This window comes from Sitodiplosis mosellana, unplaced genomic scaffold (genome assembly GCF_009176505.1).
Source record: "Sitodiplosis mosellana isolate CC-2019 unplaced genomic scaffold, AAFC_SMos_1.0 Smas_scaffold_6167, whole genome shotgun sequence".
NCBI classification, from domain to species: Eukaryota; Metazoa; Arthropoda; class Insecta; order Diptera; family Cecidomyiidae; genus Sitodiplosis; species Sitodiplosis mosellana.
Window position 1 is genome coordinate 201,053 of NW_022601408.1, and position 20,016 is coordinate 221,068.

The window sequence follows — 20,016 nt, forward strand, 5'->3', positions numbered from 1 at the left end:
AAGAGCCAGGTTTTTAACGAGGCGAGAACTGATAGTTATTGTTATTATAAATCATTGTAAACAAATACAAATTGATGTAACAGTCTTGCACTCTTTTCCGGCCACACCTCTATTCATTACAATATATTCAGCCAGAGCTTGGCGGTGTTAAATAAATAAAAAAAAATAAAATTATCATGGATTACACTGAATAAAGGATTAAGACTGTGATTGCTTCTAATCACATGCCAATTGCCTAATTCAATTTATTTTTCAATCATCTTTTGGAACTGGGTACAACTTTTGATAAGAATAGCCCACCTTTTTTTGCGTCATGTACGCCACTGAACGAGCGTGTGTGTTGAAAGTCATTTTACTGAACGAAATTTCACTATAAGTTTAATCGACCGACACATAATCTTTGCCAGCAGTTTTTATCGCATTCATTGCTTACACACATACCACCCATCTTCTTTTGCTCGCTCACATTGCCGTCTTTTCATTGCGCTGTACCACCGATGCTCGGGCTTATGAATGGATAAATAAAATGAATGTCAACGAATTATTTATGCATGCATATGAAAAGCACCAGCGCAAGTAAAAGTGAAGCCAAATCGACAAAAAGTACTATTGAGAGTGAGAAAAATAGCGACGGTAGAAGGACAGAGTCGACACTGCAAATATGCAGAAAAAAAAGAATGGTAGATATTCTTCCGGGTGTGGGTGCGCTTGCATATAAAGGTGTATTACGAATGAGGGGCCGACGCGTTCGTTCATGTAATTGCGTACAGCGAAAGAAAGAGAGAGAGAGAGAGAGAGAGAGCGAGTTCAAATGTGTGGTTTTCTGTGCATCAGTTGTCGACATAGGATCGTTTTTTTTTTCAATTTTCAGCATTGCCCGTTGTTGCTACTGTAGCCCGTGTTTTGTTAAATATTGCATGTTTATGCACTTGACGATTTCGTGCTTGGAAATGGAATATCTGCATTTGCATTTTATTAATCGTTTTGTGATTGAGCGACGAGCACGAGTTTTTCAAACAATATCACACACACACACACACACACACACAGTAAAGGGAAAGAGAGGAGAGGATGGAGAGAGAAACACAAACACACACACACATAATGGATCTCTCAAAATAGTGATACACAAATATTTCCAATACCACCATCAAAAATGGGCATTCGATGCGATCGCAAAATAATGACATCCATAAATAATCCAACAAATTTACACATCAGCCAAATACACATATTCCTTCTTTGATAGCTGGCACAGCAAGCATCGCCGGCAAAAAATTGGTACCTTGCGTAATTATGCCTCTTTTTTATCAATAAAATAGTAAGAAATTTAATTGATACGCGAATAACATACAATTTACATTTTTGCCACATCAAATATTCATTTATTTAATGCTTATTGAAACGGTTTCATTGTTGAATTAAATTTATATATTCAAATTTAATGATCACGCAGTTCAGTTCTTTTTTTTTTTGTCAGCAAATTGGACTCATTTTTCGAAAAAGGTTTCTGCAATTACTGTTCAGCCGTTTGCAACAAAAAAAATCGCACCGACTACTTATGCAGATGCACTTTCTGTATTAATATGCATGCTCGAGAAACCATATAGAAAGCCGAAAACGATAAAAGCAATAAAATCATCATTTGCTACGCAAACATCAACTAACCGTGTTTCGCTTCATTGAATCGGATTGAAGTTCAAATATTCAGGTTCTCAGATTATTGCCCCCCCCCCAGTGTCAATCAGTTGGGCCAATTTGAATTGAAAATCAATAATTTGGGTGCATTATTTTATGTAATTATGCAATTATGGGGAAATAAAGTACAACAACGAAAGAAAACACGTTTTCGGTTTGTTTTTGAATTAATTTTATTATCTCGTTTTTCTTTGGTAATCTTAAATTTGTTTGATCTCCCAAAATTCAATCCAAAATTGTCAGTTTGACCGCAGTGTCGTTCTTTTTCGTTCTACTGAGTTCGATTTTAGTGACATATTCCCCGTTTAGCTCCAAATATATGAGTAGTTTGGAGCGAAAATGTAATACAGAAAAGTTGAGAGGAAAAATGTCAAATGAAAAGAGATAGCTATATAGTTCACTATAGTTTACTATACAGTATACTATATAGCTATCCTTTTTCCGCTCATTCATCATCGACATTTTTCCGCGCAACTTTTCTGTTTTACATTTTCGCTCCAAACTACTCATATATGAGGGCCTGGGAGTAAAAGTGACCAACAAAAAGTTTAGCATAAAAGTGACCTAACTTCATACAAAACATATGCTACCGTCACGCTGTTTTGTATGGAGTTGGGTTACTTTTAGGCTCAACTTTTTGTTGGTCACTTTCACTCTCAGGCCCTCATATGCTCATAACACTGTAGTAACATTTACAGTTTTTGAAATGAACGATTGTACACATGAATTTCAAATTTTAGTAGGAGACGAATGTAGTTGAACCTCATATTTCGTTTTGGTAAGTTGGTGGATTGATATCAATAATGACCCTTTTATAACTGTTTATCACAAAGTAAACACAATGATTCTAGCAATGTTGGGATTTTACACTTAACTTTGTTTTAGTACCATTTGCTCTAGCAAAATAAATACATGAAGCTTTAATTTGTGATTTAGTACATTTTACAATGAGGTTCAACTACATTCGTCCCCTACTAAAATCTGAAATTCATGTGTAGAATCGTTCATTTTTTTGATACTACAGTGTAATATAATAATAATTAATAATAATTTTTGTTTGGGAATATCATGACTTTTCATCATTATCTATGTATATATATATATATATATATATATATATATATATTTTGTATTATTACATTTTGACTAAAACATACTTACGGACCTAGAAAAATGTTACATTAAAAATAATTAACCATCTTGTTGTGTGTTTAATGTAAAGATTTCTATATTATTATTTTTTTGTCTCTTTCTTTCTGTACGGTTTATTTTCTGCTGCATCTTTGTACATAAACAGACAATGTTGCCGATAGTTTGTCATGTAATGTATATTAAGATGAGGCTGAAACAAATGTTTCACGAAAGTAATTAAAGGTCAAAAGCTCTTAGCGTTTTCCACTTGAGTTTAGCCGAAGGAAGAAAAATTTGATTGTATTTATGTTTGTATTCATTTCGTTTGTTTGGTTTGGTTTGGTTTGTTATTTCTTTGGTTAAATATTTGATAACTTATGATATTAATTATTTCTGGGGTTCGTAGATATGTAATACAATAAATATAGGAGTTCCATTATTATTTAATAATATTAGAGAACCGTATTAACGTTGTTTTTTTCGTAACTATCGCTGAAACAGAGAAATAATATTTCAAATCGGTCTGAATGGATACATAAAAAGCAAACACTCGATGGAAAGTCTCAAATGGTGCAACGAAAGTAATAGGGTAATGGTATTGTTTTTCACTCAAGAATCAGCAAATACAACATCATTATACTAACACGACGAGCGATCCTATCAGTGTGTATGTGTGTGCTTGACGCATGGATTGTTTCAGTTTTGAACGGCAGACAGATTGAAATTTTATAACATATTCGCTTTAATATAGAGAGTTTAAATGCTTGCGGTTCTATTTTTTTTAATGAGCAGATTGATGTTATTGATGTTGCATTGCATCTGCATTATTGGATAATGAATACTGGAAAAAGCCCAGCAACTTTTTGGAAAATAAAAGCATACATTTTGTTGTAGTACAATCCAAAGCGAACTTTTCCAGTCGCCCACAACATCCTAGTTGAGAAATAAGAGAAGGGGGAATGGATGGAAGATTGAATGGAAGAAGCAGATATTGTGACTATGAACTCTGAAAATGTTGCAACACCGATGATTTTATACGTCTTTATTTTTATTCCCACTAACTTTGTACAGTCAAACCTCGATGGACTTGATTCGAAAATCGTTTGTCAATGTTGCGTTCGATAGTGACTTCTGATTGTGGATTTGTTTAGCCGCACAGCGAATATATTGCCAAAAATCACTTGATTCTTGGTTTTCAGTCATGATCAGTTTTTTTTCCTTCAAGAAACTGCAATTTAACTGTAACCTCGTGATTTACTATATTTGTAGTTGTTCGTCTGAACATTATCTAGTGCTGATAAAACCAAGATGAATTGGAAAATAAAGGGCGAAGTAAATCGAGAGAGAGAGAGAGTTTCATTTATATGTAACAAATTTAATTTCGAATACTCCATTAAAATGAACGAATATTTGAGAATATAATATATAAAAATAACAATGATAGCAACAGCAACATTTTTATACCAGTTGGAAGAAATCAAGCTGCGAAGCAATGCGAATAACTATTGTATAATCTTTTATTCAGTTGAAATGATCACAAAACACATGGAAAGGAAACGGTTGTAGATATGGATGAAAAGGCCGAATGTCGGTCAGTTGGTCACGTTTGCGAGGTTATGTCTACAAAGCATATGTGCGTTGGATGTTGTTTGATAAAGCTGTACTAACATACTCTCGAGTCGCACTTATCACGAATCACCGAAAGTCGAGTTCATTTAGTCTAGGCAATGAAAAATGTGGCAACACACAACGCATCGAAAGAAATATGGTTTCGGAACAGTAGGGAAAAATCGCAAAGAATATGGAACACCACGGGAAGAACATAAGTTCATATGCGACTTTCTTTGTTTGTCTAGATCAAAGTAAGGTCTTAGTAATATTTGTCGCCCGTGTGTTAACAATGTCAAACATAGCCACTGCACTTCTTTCTCTTTCATTTTCTCCATTCGCTCTCTCAGAACATTGCACATAGACTCTCCGTTTTCTCCTCAATATATATTCAACGAAAAATATAGAGCACTGCATGTTACAACTTAAAACTCCATAAGATGATTCCCACTCATTTTTCAATGAATTCCCTTTTGGTTTAGCAACGGCTTGCGGCTACATCACTTTCTATCAACCGTCAAGCCATAAAGACAAAAGCCAGGAAATAGATAAAAGTAGAGAACAAGAAAAAAGGAACCGAAGAGGCTTAAAGGTGATATATACTTTGGCGTAGAAACCAAAAGAAATATTCAATACCTATTCTATTTTTGAACTCTTCTTTTTTTTTGAATAAATGAAGCTTCGGTCACGATATGGTTGATTTGTTTTACAATTTATTTTATACAACAATCGGATCGAAAACCACACTGGAAAATACTTTATGAATACAATACTTCTGAATTAAACTATTAAATGAGTGCGAGAATCTTTGGAACAATATTTTGGATAAAAATGGTTTAATTGCATTGATTAGAATGAACTGTGAATGTGATGCAGTCATGTGAATGCGTGATATAGGGATTTCATGGCTTTTTTGTTCATGTTTTTGACTATAATTCCATTATGTTACATTTATAACCTAGTCTTTTCAATATAGATCATAGTTTGTGGCTGATTCTTGTTGCAATAATAAAAGGTATTTTATGAATTAAAACGTTCAATCGGAAAATTCAGAAGCTCAGCATTTGATATTGACGATATTTAATCGCACGTGTTCAGCAAAATTTGTCTGTCAACAAGGTGCATTTGTTAGATATGAGTTTGAAAAAAAAATAAAAAAAATTAGAATGGTTTTAGGCAAATTCAAACCTGATATATATTTTTTGGGTTGTAATATAATATACGAATCGTTATGGATCAGTTGAAGTAAAAATGTGTCGTTTCATTCGGAAAAAAGGATTCGGAAAACAAAAGTTTGTCGGCGCTTATCATTGTGTTCAGTAACGATAGATTCCTTACGCTTTAATTTCCTTTGCATGAAAATAACCTAACTTCCCGAGCTTTACAATTTTATATGCTTTTCGTTATAAGATATTAAGTTAGAATATAAATAATGTTGGGCATATCAGGTATTGAAGTTACAGTAGAAATGATAAACATAGTATTGTTATTGATTATTTACGCTACATTATGCAGTATAGTACATTAAGGTCAAGGTGTGCATGTCTTGTAACTTGGCGCGTATTCGAACAACACAAATTTCAATGCATCGGCTGTGTCTATGTTTTCATATAGCGTCTAGCCCAACAGAGTACACGGACAACACTTAATGCACACAAATTATATTTAAATGATTTCTTCTGGAAGCCCAATACCTGATGCATGTAAATTGTGACTAAATTAATCCATCTAGCACTTGGGTTGTCGCGATGGCGGAAAGTCAAAAAATCTGATGCTCGAAAATCGATCGATTCCATTCAAACTGACTGAATTTTGGTTTCTGTTTTATACCATAAACCGAAGACATATTTGATTTTCATACTAATTGTCTATCAATCCTATAATACATTGTTGTATTTTCTTTGTTTTATGGGGCCAGAGTATATGCGTTAAAAATATTGTGTAAGTGAATCGAATAAATACTCACAAAAGTCATTAAACGCTTCATAAAATTTACACTTGATTTATTGTTTCGTCCCATTTGATTTGTTGTCGTACATCGATGCCAATGATGGTTGCAAAATTGGTTGACCCAATGTAATTCTATTGTGATGCAATTGTTCCACTGGCAATAGAAATGGCTAGCGGATTGGCAATGATGCCCAACGAAGTGTTTGTCGAACCAGATGGTGGCTCCTGTGTAACAATGAAAGAAGTTTATAAAAGGTGATTATTTTCCCTGCAACAACACCGATAAATGGCGACTTATGGTCGTAAAAAAGTGATTATAACTATCATTATTATGAACTACTTACAATACTCAATGCCCGCATGATACACGACTGTGACTGATCTGGTGATGGTGAATCGAGCTCTGGTCGGTCGGGCCTTGGTGAACTGTTCGGAGTTGATGCTGACGAACTATGGAATTTCGTTGCAGGAAGTGGCGATCCGGAAGACACGTTGTTGAAAATTGAAGTAATCGTTTCAGTTCCATTCACGGTTGCTTTTTGTATAATCTACCGATATATGAGCAAATTTTTTTGCGTTGACTCGATTAATTCCGAACGGTTTGAAAAGCGTATTCAATCCTATAAAGTAGCTAACAATCGAGCTATAATTTACCTTGCTCACTGTTGAAAGCTGTTGTGCTCCATTCTCATCTATGTAATCGCTTGTCATCTCAATATCGTTTGCTTTCTCATCCACATTACCATTTGCCTTGCTAACTGACCCGTCCCTGTGATCATAGCATTCTATCAAACGAACAAACAATGCCAGAAAACAGAGGTAGTCGTAAGGATTTAGATTTGGGTGCATATGTGACCATTGAACTAATAAATTTTTTTTTTTGAATCTTACCGATTTTATTGCCGACGATTTTATTTGTGATGCTATTATTTGTGGCATTTTTGTTGTTGTTATTGTTATTATTGTTATTGTTGTTGTTGTTATTATTATTAATGTGGTTGTTATTTGTCACATCGAAGCCCAATTCGTATATGTTTATCATGTGTGCAGCCTGCACGTGCACCATCAGATCCCATGGACTAATAAAATAGTCTTTGCAAAGCGCACACAACAGCTTCGTTGATGACGACAATGTCGATTCTGAAATGAACGATTTTCCAACGTTTCTTTTTTATTGAATCTATTTCATTTGATGGACGATTTTGTGAACTCACTTTGAAAATTTTCTTGGCATTTGCAAGTAAATCTTAGTTTGCAATAGGACCGCTTGTGTTCTATTAAATCGGACAAATCCGAAAAATACTCTCGACAATTTCCGCAAATCAATGTGTCTGGGTTACCTAGTAGAACAAATCGACAAAATGGTCTTGAATAAGTTAGCGAAGCTAAATTTTATGAAGCTTCCATTTGTATTTATTGTAAGCTATCGGTTTGGGCTCCAATTATCGGTGAAAGTGGAAAAGATAGGAAGAGTAACGCAACTAAATGCACTGTTCCAAGAATGAGGACAAGAATATAAACAAAACATGAAACTATAACTGTGATCACAGATGCAATCCAAATGAATCCATTTGAAAACAAAAATAATAATATGAAACTAGCTCTGAATCAACAGCCGGGGAAAAAAGTAGTGAGCAAATAGAAAAGTTTAAACGAGTTTTATAAAATATATCGCAAAATTTTAAGCCAATGGAACACATTTACATTGGGGTTCCCTTGCTCTCTCGAAATGTAAATCGTAAATGTAAGGGGCTTTGTAAATATAAATTAAATAAATACACATGGTTACGGAACTGCTATTGGCCAAAGAACACAACCATAAAAGGAAATTTCAACGGATAACAAAGCAAATTGAGACAAAGAACAGTTCCTTGCTGATGCGAACAGAAAAGTGTGCAGTGCTCAAAGCAGCTTTCTCTCTCTCTTTCTCTCTTCCTTGCACACATACATACACACATACTTTCTCTACAAAACGAAATGAAACGAATTCAAAGAACTGAGAAAAAGTACGAACAGAACGTAAATACTATTTCGGTTTCACTTACTATAAACTTTAAATGGTCCTAGAAAATTCGGCTGTCCATTTATGTGATACACTGTTGAAATTTGCTCGCCAATACTTGAAGTGGTGATGCCACTAACATTGCCATTACCGTTACTGCCACCGTTGAGTGCGGCTGGTACAGCTGATACAACGCTATTATTTTGTAAACTATTTCCGTTTAATATCGGACTTGTTGGTAAAATTATTTGTTGTTGCGGTAGATTCACTTTATTATTAACAACTAAATTTCCTCGGGCTTGTGGTGTCATTAATCTTTGACGTTTTATTGGTCGTGGAGATGTTGTCGAAAACAATGTTGAGGCACAATAGCTGCAGCGAGCGAATATATGGGAATGAGAAATAAACATGTGGAATTGAATGAAAGATCCGAAACACAAACATAAGTGTACAAAATCGTAGCAGAGAATTGTGACACGACACTGGATATGGTACAGCAACATTGGCAGCCAGTAGCAACAAGCACACATATTCAAATGTGCATGTATGCAGCGACGAGTGCGAATGCATGTAGTTGTGGCCAAAGCAGAAAAACGCAAAAAAAAATGCGAAGTGATGAGACAGACAAAAGTCCAGCGCCAAACATGAAAACCATTCCCCCAAAAAACAAACTGATATTATGCATTTTGGGTTCACCGTTCACTGCTCGTCTATGTATCGAGATTGGCCATTTGAACTGTTACGCTCCTACTGCACTTGAACTAACCATTCACATGAACTAATACAAACTGATGTGTGAACACACCACATAAATGCAATATAATTTTGCTTTAAAGGCAACTCTTTTTTGTCGGCATTAGTTTAGAAGCACTTCTATCCTCTCGTCTTAATTAACCGTTCTTTATTTGGACATATTCTGTTCAATGCTTTGGCCCCATTTCATTTTGTTTATGAATTTCGTTCCCAAATTTTACAATAAAATCCAACAAAATTTGAGAACCGAAATTGGGAACAGTCAACAATTTGTTGGCGCTATTTGGCAAATATGCATTGCCATTTGCGGTGAACATCTGTCTGCTGAGCTATGTCTGACTCAAAAATAACGAAAGCGAAGACATTCAGGGTGCAATTTGTAGCGTGAATGGATGTATGTATATATTCATTGCATTCGGCAGGCAACTAAAGAAACACCTGAATTGAACTGACTGAATTGTCATGGTTAAGTTTACGTTTGTTTCTTTTGCATTTTTCGCCATAAATGCACGCCATATGGAAACACACATACGAAACATGTTACAGCAAATTCGATTGAAGAGAGAAAACGAATAGCGAACCATTCTACGCCGCGAAAATCAATCAATTGGACAGATAATGGTGAAGTGGTGTGCGAAACGTGTAGTGCAACACGTCGTTTTTGAATCATCTGTCGGCTGGCATTAAAATGGAAAAACGCGATTGATAGCATTATCATAAGCATATTGTCACACCCTCGTGCGAGGTGTCTCCATTTGATTGAATCGGTTTCGCCTGGTACTTCATTCAAAAATATCCGACCCGCTACAGGACGACACACATACGCACGCACGTTCACACACCAAATGAATTTTAATTCATGTCATTGAATGTGATACCTCAGTGAGCATACGTCAGAGATAAATTCACATTCATATTTATGTCCTCATCACTTTAAATTGCGAAAATCAAAATTGTACACATAATAAATTTTGATGTGGAATGTTCGTGTGTCTGTGTGAGCTTATGCGACACGCAGCGATTTCATATCAATCCAGCTAACAGATTGTCTATTTCTGGCATCATTTTTTTTTTTTAATTTTTGCTCCCTCGATTCATATGGACTCTTCATGCGTCGAGCGAGTTTTGAGAATAATTTTTTTCCATTTGTTTATTAATATTTAAATGGAAAATGGTTTTAAATCTACAAGCGCTCATGAATAATTGTATTAAAATCAAATTACATCAAGTTAATCTGTGAAAATGCCACAAAATTGACAACGACTAATACTATTACAGTTTTTTTTTGTCGCAGTTAAAAAAACGCATTCTTTGTCTATATTTTGGTCGGCTGTTGTGTTTCTATCACACAGTGTGATTTCTTCTTCGTGACTTCATACCTTGCGTCGAAAAATGGTCACACTAATTTTGCAATCGACAAAAATTGCATATGCTTGTCGATGCGTGAGTTTGTAATTGAAATGTCGATCTCTACTGTCTGCAATATTTTGTACACACTTTATGCTGTTGCCGCGATGGTTGGGTACGAATGAATGAGTTTTTCTTCAACTTACCTGTCATAATAATAATCCCAATCATTTCCAGTTTTGGTGACATTCTGTCGCTTTCGGCCAATTTGATGTGGCTTTGGTTCCGCTACCATATTCACATCTGTAAGTATCGAAAATACAAAATAATGAATTCGATGCTTGAAAATTTGCAAATATATTTGGTCGTTTCGCGAATTCAACAAAATCACTGTCGCATGCATACACATTCTGACACCAAAAAATTCAGGGGGGGTCAAAAAAATCAATTCTATCTAGTGTAAATTTCTTCCCGAAAAAAATTGCTGACCGGGGGGGGGGGGGGTGATCCGCAATTTCGAATTTGAAGAGCAAAAAAACAAAAAGGTCCTCGCTTTCAAAAATCGATTCTATCTAGTGTAAAACCGGTATCCAGAAAAAAGTGAGGACTAAAAAAAAAAAAAGGTCCTCACTTTCGAAAATCGATTCTATCTAGTGTAAAACCGCTATCCAGAAAAAAGTGAGGACTAAAACAACAAAAAAGGTCCGAAAATGGCAACGGGTCCAAAAAAATCGTTGGGGGTCAAATTTTGCCAGGGGGGGTCAGGATCAACGAGATCAGACTATGTCAGAACCTATGGTCGCATGGAGTCATTTTCATCAATAATCGCTGTGGGATTCAAAACCTTGGCACGTCTCTGACAATTGTGGTGTCCGGAAAATTTGTTTACATTTCGCGCTCTCAGTTGAGTTAGGTTGTTAAACTATTCAATATTTCAATATATTTTTCAGTGGCTTCTTTGCCTTGCCAATGAAAAGCCAAATAACTGCTGTGTCCGTTATTGTTATTTGTAAATATCCCAGTTTATTTAAGCGCATCGCGCATATTGTTCTTATGAAGAAATTGCTTATAAACCATTTCCTTCTTCGAAAACAAACTTTTCTATCGGAATACATTAGTGCAAAGGTAGACAATTAGACTAATAATCAGAACTAAAATGACATTTAACATGTTTCGAAATCAAAATACATATCGGAATATGCTCAATTAATAGCAGTCACGGGATAGTATATTCCTAGGTATATTCGTATACTAAAGTGATTCTACGACTCTAAGTATCCAAACCCACTCACTAGGCTAGAAGTGTTTACTTCCTCTTCATTCAATGTTGCACATCAAATCAAAAAAAAAAAAAAACATTTGTGTGTTTATAATGAACAACATTGCTTCTTCTAACTTTTCAAATGGCGAGAAATAACAAAATGTGCATAAATATTTATTTGCAATAAAAAAGGATTAATTTGCAGTTACGTACTGGTACGAATCGGATACTCATTTAGATTGGGTATGGTCTTGAATGAAGCAAGGAACGATCGTGGTATACAAAACAGAAAAAAAAAACAATAAAACAACTTCGAGCAAAACAATTTTTTGCTGCTGCATAGTGCCCTCAAAATATGTGAACTTTATAAAGTTTTTTTTCTTCACCATAACAATTATCGGTTGAAAATTTATCAAGCATGACGTTGACGCCAACGAACGAAAAAAAAAAATTTTTTGTACATACATAGTTAAACAATTTTCGATGATTTTTTTTTTCTTTCGGCTTTTCTACACTGCAAAATGCTACAATATTTCATTTTCAGATTTCTTTTGCCTTTTGTTAAACGCATTATTGTTCACCCCACTCAGTTTGTCTCACCGTCTCACTTTGTGTGTTGATCTCATTCTATTAGTATGCTTTGAAATTATTTTTGTGTTTCATCAGTTGGTTTGAAATTATAATTATTGTTTTTTTTTTTTTTTGGAAAAGGTATGAACAGGAACACAACGTAATGAAATGAAATAAAAGAATGGGTTGAAGGTAAGAAATAATTGTGTAGAGTCGTGAATAAGAGCCGGTGCACAATCGAGACAAAATGTGCATATACACATATAGCAAATGGTTTGAAGCGAGCAACGAAAACGGTGTAATGAAGTTTTTCGAAGTTTTTCCTTTCTCGTGCACGAATTTTATTGCCTGCAATGCAACGGCAATGTACGAAGGGCGTACAACGGTTAAATACGATTGTCATTAAACGAATATGGTATACTTGTCGGAAATTCTATACATTTCTTTCATTTCGTTTCGTTAACTTGGGCTTCGGTTTCGACATGTTCCTTTCGGGCCATTTCAGATTTTAAGACGTACAGCCGACATACACACACACACACACAAAACACAAACAAGCATTATAAGTACGATGGCGAATGTCTGGCGGATGTAGAAAGTGTAGAAGGAATATAGGAGATATTTTGTGGGGGGGGGGGTTGCTAACGGATGGCTCATTTGTTATACAAGTGCGAAGCTAAAAGTGTCGCTTTGTCGAGATAAGATACACCAACGGACTAGACAAAAATGACAAAAGTCAACAGATTCAAGGAACGCGAACACGTTGCCACAAAAGGAACGTATTTCCGAATGACAACACCGATTCATTGCTTGTAAAACTGTGCCTTTTATGCCAAAATTCATTCGCCGTTTGATCGCTTTCAATCAACTGGATTTGTTGTTCGTTCACTTGAGTTCACCACTTTTTTTTCTTGTTATTCACACAAACCGTTGTCACAAAAGACCGTTGTACGGTTGATAATGGCGAACACCGGAAATGTATAGCTTTTATGTTAAATGCAATCGTCTTGAAATATTAAAACAAACGATGCCAAAATTGTATTTCGTCAATTTTAATCCCGATTCTTTTTTTCGTCTATGAAAAACAGAAGGCTTGCTTTGCATATTGTCCTATTAGAACACTTGAACGAAAACTTGAAATTGTACCAAAGAGCCTGTTGGTTTATTGTTGTGCAATGTGCAATGTGTCACGGTGTAAATAATTAAATTCTTTCATTAGACCAGGTATATTCTTCACGAAATTATTTCAAAATGGATTTTATTTGGCACTTGAGCTGTTATCGCTATAGTTGACAACACTTTTAAATGTTTCATTAACATTCACGAGTTTTGCGGTGGAAAATGCTAAAATTGTCTCGTAAAATGCGAGCCTCGTGAATTTAATACGATGCTGATTTTTCCGACTGAATCGCGTGTGGATCAAATTTAAAACAATGGAATCTCAAAAGATGTGAATTACTCAACATCGAGTTCATATTTCAATTTCAAACCAGCAAGCATAATGGCTGAAATGCACAATGCACATTCCCAATGGCAAAATGATTGTTGGTGTTGTAACGGTCCCCCTCTTGTTTCTACCGACGGCACTGCTGCTGCTCCTGATGCTGAGCATTTTTTCATCCATATTTTCCGTCTCATTTTGCATATGTTTTTTTTTTCTTCATTTATTTGCGCTCTCCACCGCAATTGCAATAAGTGACAACGAGTATAAGTGTAGATTCTTGTACTTGATGTGTGATTACGATGATAAAAGATACCGATGACAACTCGTAAAAAACTATACACTCACCTAACACTTGACTAAGAATCGTTCTGCCATCTTCTCCGTGACAAGCGTTGCGGGCATCAAACGGATTTGTAAACTGAACGAACGCGTATCCTTTGTGCATCGAAATTCCTGTTGGCAAATTAAAAGATAGGAAAAAAATGTCTTTTATTTAGTATCTGTAATATTTAGTTCAAATGCAAATGATGTAATGATGTATCCTCATGTTAGTATAAAGTGCATGTTCTCTCACTCCCCTATTCCGTTATTCTAATTGTCATTTGTTCATTTTCAAGGAGAAATCTAGCTAGATGTAGTCATTAGGCAATATGTATGCATCAATCTAACGGTCTGTGTGATATTCATCGACGGCAACAAATGAAAAAAAAAACGCATGCTTATGTGGAAATATATTATTAGTAATTTGAAATAGAGAGAGAAAGAGAGAATGCTCGGTGACGATGACGTTAATTGCAATTGTAATGTGTGGCCCAACAATACGTTAAGAAACTTTTAGAAAATGCACAAAAATCAAACGATTTGAAAAAATATAGTTTATATAGTCATTGTCACAACTCATTTACGCCGATTAAAAGGGGCTACTAACACGTGACGATACATCCCGATGTGCCGCTATGTAGCATACCGAATTCAAGACCAAAAATACAGCCACGGAAGTAGCAAATGTGGATAATGGCCAGCAGTTGGATGTCGATAGAGAAACTGAAGGGGGAGGGAGAGAAAGAGCAAGTGATCGGGAGAGAGAGAGAGAGAGAGAGAGACAGTGAAAATTTGAAATAATTGAGCAATACGTCAACATAAATTCGCATGTAGTAAAAATACGATGGCATTAATCCCTGCAACGGAATTCATCGTGCGATTGTGTGCCATATGTATGTGTGGATATTCATTGCATCATAAATGTTTAAATAATTTATCAGCACCGTAACGACTAGTAAGACTCTAATTTCGATAAATAAAAGTTCATACTGTGCACCATGCGCTCTGCAATGTGCATTCACCATATCAATGGACCTATGCTATTGTTTGAGCTGAACAGCGATTGAGCAATTGCACGGTAGTTGCTGTGTGTTCTGCTTTTTTTTGCCTCATCACGCATTGAAATGCTCACTGGACATTGGATCAATGCATTACGTCTGTATTCAAAACGATGAAATAATCATTGACATCGATTTGAGTTACTATACCATTTAATTTTTCAGTGTAGTCGAAGCACATGACAATTTCATGTCGATTGAGATCGCGGAAATAAAATCAATTTCTATTTGTCAGAATCATCCATTTCTGTGTCAATTTTTTTTCTTCTTGAAAACCGCTCTCGAAAGGACATTCTTTGTAATGTGAAATTTAATCGATCCGTATTATTTGCGATACGGAGAAGACGATTCAATCGACACAATTCAAAACCGAATGACATTAAAAGTATTCTTCGAAATTCTTTGTAGAATGAGCGAAAAAAGAACATTGGAATTTTACAGCATCCATTAAGGTTTACTTTATGTGGAATATTTCCCGGGTGAACGCGATACGCTTTGATGAAAGCCTACAGTCGTTCGATGAGGCTTTCATAATTTTTATATACATTTTAAATACTGAACGCCTGGGATTTCATTGCTATTCTCACTTCTTTCGTGCATTCGTAGCATTGAAAGCCTAGCGTGAAACATACACACGTACAACTGAACGCCTAGGGTTGCTTCTTTCTTAAAATACAGATGTGATGGAAATAAACTTGTGAAATAATTACCTGCTAAACGACCGTATTTTTGAAACATTCGTTCGACATCTGTTTTCGAACATTGAAAAGTATTTAAATTCCCAACAAATACTCTTGAATTCACTGCTTGAGGATCTTGTGAATTCGTCTGATTAGATAATTTTGACATTTTCATTTTGGACTGGCTTTTGTAGCAGTATTCACTGCTTCCAATTCAAATCGATCGCTCTTAACAGGATGGTCCTGCCGAAGTTCGGTTTATCACGGGTGCTCCGTTTTCAATTCAATTGATTGAAAATGAAGTAATTTCACTTATCCGTCGTTTTCCTACTAAGCTTCTGTCACAATCTAAGCTGATTTCCACTTGAACTGAAGAAGATTACCTGAAAAATATGAATAAAATAACAAAATGAAATATTGTAGTCACAGTGCGCCCAGTGAATTTGTACAAAATGCTTTAACATAGAAATAAACTTGTTTTTTTTTTTCTAAATTGTACATATTCAACTTTTTTTCTTCTCCTCATTCTTGTCATATATTGCAACGACCATATTTTACACTCCTTTTCCACGTCAGTATTTCCATATTTTTCTTCGCTCTTCCTTCAAAATAAATTTTAAAAACAATTATTCCGACTGACATTTGAACATTTTAGAATGTATATTTCATTAACAAATTGAAATCGTTACGTGTATGAATCATAACGGCATTGCACGCCTTCACTTTCTGGCCATATTGGATAGCCAAGTGAAATTATAATTGCATGTATTTTGAAATTATATAGTTTATGATTGTTCAGAAGCCAAGAATATTTGAAAAATCGGACGAAGAAAAACACCTTTGCACAGGGTGTAGCTCTTCCCTCATTGATCGTATGTTACAAAATTATAATTTTTTGGAGCAATCATAGTCAAAAGTATATATCATATTCATTTTCTGTGATGAATGAAAAATCACTTGAGGAAATTTTGTAGACGATGCGCCCTATGAAAGTGAATGTCTAAAACAACTGATACTATTTTTAGTGCAGTTACGCGATGTATTCAAATACATTTTTGAGCGCTTCCCACGACCGTATTAAATGTATCATCATCATCATCATCATCATAAAATGTGAAATCATTTCAACGAGGACAGAATTAAATTCAATGGTATTGTATTCACACGCCAATGATGAATCATACACTACAATCAGATGTGTCTCTAAATTTTCGATTGAACTATTATTTATGGCCTTTGAATTTCTTGAATACAAAAAAAAAACCTAATTTCGAATTGACCGCATTCAAATCACACATACACTCTTTTTTTTATTGCCGGATAAAAATCAATATATTTTGCTCATTTTCGGTCGAAATGCAGACATAAAAATTGGCTAAAAAGCTTTTCTTTGTTTGGCTATTGTTTGCACGGATGATGCACCGGGTCGTACAACATTTATACGTTCATATCGATGAAAACGTCAAACAAATTGGGAATGCAAACGAAACGAGAAAAACATGTACGAATATAATGGATGCATCGTGTATTGATGTTGCTTTTTTTCGGCAGCATTATCGTCGGTGGAACAATGTGCACAATGTATTTACATACAACCATACGTACAATTTCGATACAAATGTACGGTAACTATGGATGGAAATTTATTCGTAAACGTTATGCGTTAATATGTTTATTCGAAGCATTGTCGATAGAAAACCGAATCAATTTTCAAGTACGAATCGTGTGTATTGATTGCATAATGGACCTGTTATAGCATCAGTAGACTCTCATCGTTGCTCGTCGTTCTCATCGTCTTCGATGGAATCCGTTTAATAGGCGAACATGTGCATTTTTCGAGCATCAAACTAATCAAAACAGATCGTTCGATTTCTTTGAAGTTTCTCTAAATATTTGGTCGTAATTTTGTGATGTGATCTGAATGCTACACACTCTTTGATTTTCAGTAATGAGGTGCTACGAAATGGTATTAAATTCAATGATGTTATCACTAGGCAATAATACAAACGCTGGCTGGTGTGTGTGTGTGTGTTTTTTTGTTGTTGTTCAAACTGGATCATCGAATTATGTATGTTATGTATTTCATTGTTTATGCATTAGTATAAGATTTCCGGTTTGAATGTTTTGAATCAAAAGTAAAAGTAATCTCCTGTTTTATTTCGTTTATTTTATTTTCCTTTAATTTTCGAAATAGAACCAGACAAAAGTCGGGATTGGTAGCAAATTGATACTAGCACTGAAAAAAGCCAAGCAGAGCTCAGAGAGAGGTTTTATTTCTGCCCAAAACTTTGTGAACATCCATCGATTCGTATCATCATACAATTGCCATGATCGTATTTACCGATTGGTAATAATTTTTCGTTCCCCCATTTCAAATGCAATAATTCGTGTGAAAATCAATCTAGTCTTCAATAGTGAGCAGTGATTTTTGAAAAGAGAGTGCTGTATGAGAATGACTTGGAGTGCGAGCATTGGCAGTGAATCATTTAATTACGGCTGGAACTATTTGAAAAATTTCATTTTGAAGAACCATCATTCCAAAGCATGTGTATGCATTAGGTCCTGTGACATACGTGCACAAGTCTAGAATGAGGCAATCTTGTGTCGTCCAAGTGTAGCCGAGTAGCAGTGTCTCAGTTCATCATAAATCTAATTCAGTTCCACAAATTAATTCGATTAGCATCAGTCAGACGTTTAAACGACGCTTCGCCAACCGCCTTGAAGTATTATCTCTTAAATGTTGCGGCTTTGTCTACAATACTTCATTGGATTTTCCTTCATTGTTCTGCCACTTGTCACATTGGCAATATTGGTAAAACGGCATCTCCATCCATTTTGTCCCTTTTCGTCCCGTTGTTTTATATCTATTTCGTACATTGGCTGATTTCGAGCATGTGAATGGACTCATGTTGTTGTGCACAATGTTTTCCATTGATTTGTAATTAGTGTTGCATTTAATTCAATTACTAACACCCATTGCGAAGTGTTTGCTAAATTGCTATGCATTGATAGTGATATTGGTATTAAGCGACTTGTTTATCGCATAAACACTTTTGAGTGTTCATTTAGTGTTGTGAACGTTTTGCAATAAAGAATGTTTGCCACCATGATGTGTCACCAATGTCTACAAAATTACTTCATTAGTATTGGACGTGTGAATTCATTTAAAACTCTAAATATAAATTGTCCTTCGGGATAAATGGAAAAACAAAGAGTTTTTTTAGATGGAAAAATTGAGATTATAAACCGAACAGTGCGTATTCGTTTCAAGCCTGACTATTTAGGTGAAAAATCTCGGTTGGCTTATGATTTACATCACGCCATGGAAAGTAATGCTCGGTTAAGCTGATTGATTTTCTATGTTTGTTATGTGAATTTGAAAATCTTCAGCAATCAGGAGTAGAAATCAATAAACAATAAATCTTGAAGATTGTTATCTCATGAGAATTGGCTATATTTTGCAACAAATGTGTAGAACAATAGTTCATATAGATGTTTGAAATATATTCTGTGAATTTCATAGTTGTGGAAAATCATATATTTCAACTAGAATAGACTCTCGGTTGAATCGAAGTCATGTCCCATTTATTCCTTTGAATTTCAGCATAAGATCGAATTTCCAGCCGTACCATCATTTAAAAGCTTTTCGTATTAATCTTTTAAATGGTTTCGGTTAGAGTGGTGAAATAAAAAGTCTCTTACTTTCAGTTACTGATAATGGAGATGTCGATTTTCGCGGAAAAAAAAAATGCCGGAATCATTGACCAAACATTCGTAAATGCGTTTGGAGCCCGCAAAAAGGAAACCGCATCCGATTCCCGTTTCGTTTGTAACACATAATTACAACACCAAATTAAAGTTAATGCGATAATAATTGCATATATCAGAAAAGCATTAAAATGTCTGCGTCTATGGTATAGTGTTTAAGCGACGAATGTGATTGTGGTTTCGTTGATGAAATTGTTGCGGGTGCTAGTCGCTACTTTGGTTCGAGTTTCACGATAGTTTCTTCTTTTTCGTTTTTACTTTGCGCACCCGCTTCACATGAGATTGCGATTATTTTGTGTTTTGCCATTGGAAAAAAACGTTATAAAAGTTTATGATTTTTCTATTTTTAATGTTTAAACACAAAATGGTATGGCCAATATTAGTTGAATACGCTAAATGTAACAAAAGTAGTGAAACGAAATGTT

At 35.1% G+C, this 20,016-nt stretch overlaps 1 protein-coding gene across 6 annotated transcripts in view; it reads right to left on the minus strand.

The window, feature by feature from the left end:
- Positions 1-2,823: 2,823 nt before the first annotated feature.
- The window catches only part of LOC129575563 (probable cyclin-dependent serine/threonine-protein kinase DDB_G0292550), a 115,908-nt gene continuing 98,715 nt past the window's right edge, over positions 2,824-20,016 (minus strand). For 5 of the 6 annotated variants that reach the window (XM_055459361.1, XM_055459362.1, XM_055459365.1 and 2 more), the window contains 9 exons: positions 15,854-16,206; positions 14,110-14,217; positions 10,696-10,792; positions 8,433-8,761; positions 7,602-7,727; positions 7,279-7,527; positions 7,042-7,172; positions 6,732-6,935; positions 2,824-6,612 (listed from right to left, as the gene is read on the minus strand). In XM_055459361.1, the coding sequence (XP_055315336.1) occupies positions 6,520-6,612; positions 6,732-6,935; positions 7,042-7,172; positions 7,279-7,527; positions 7,602-7,727; positions 8,433-8,761; positions 10,696-10,792; positions 14,110-14,217; positions 15,854-15,998 (1,482 nt within the window). In that variant the 5' untranslated portion in view covers positions 15,999-16,206 and the 3' untranslated portion in view covers positions 2,824-6,519. The remainder of the gene's footprint in view (positions 6,613-6,731; positions 6,936-7,041; positions 7,173-7,278; positions 7,528-7,601; positions 7,728-8,432; positions 8,762-10,695; positions 10,793-14,109; positions 14,218-15,853; positions 16,207-20,016) is intronic. The other variant, XM_055459366.1, reaches the window with a different exon arrangement.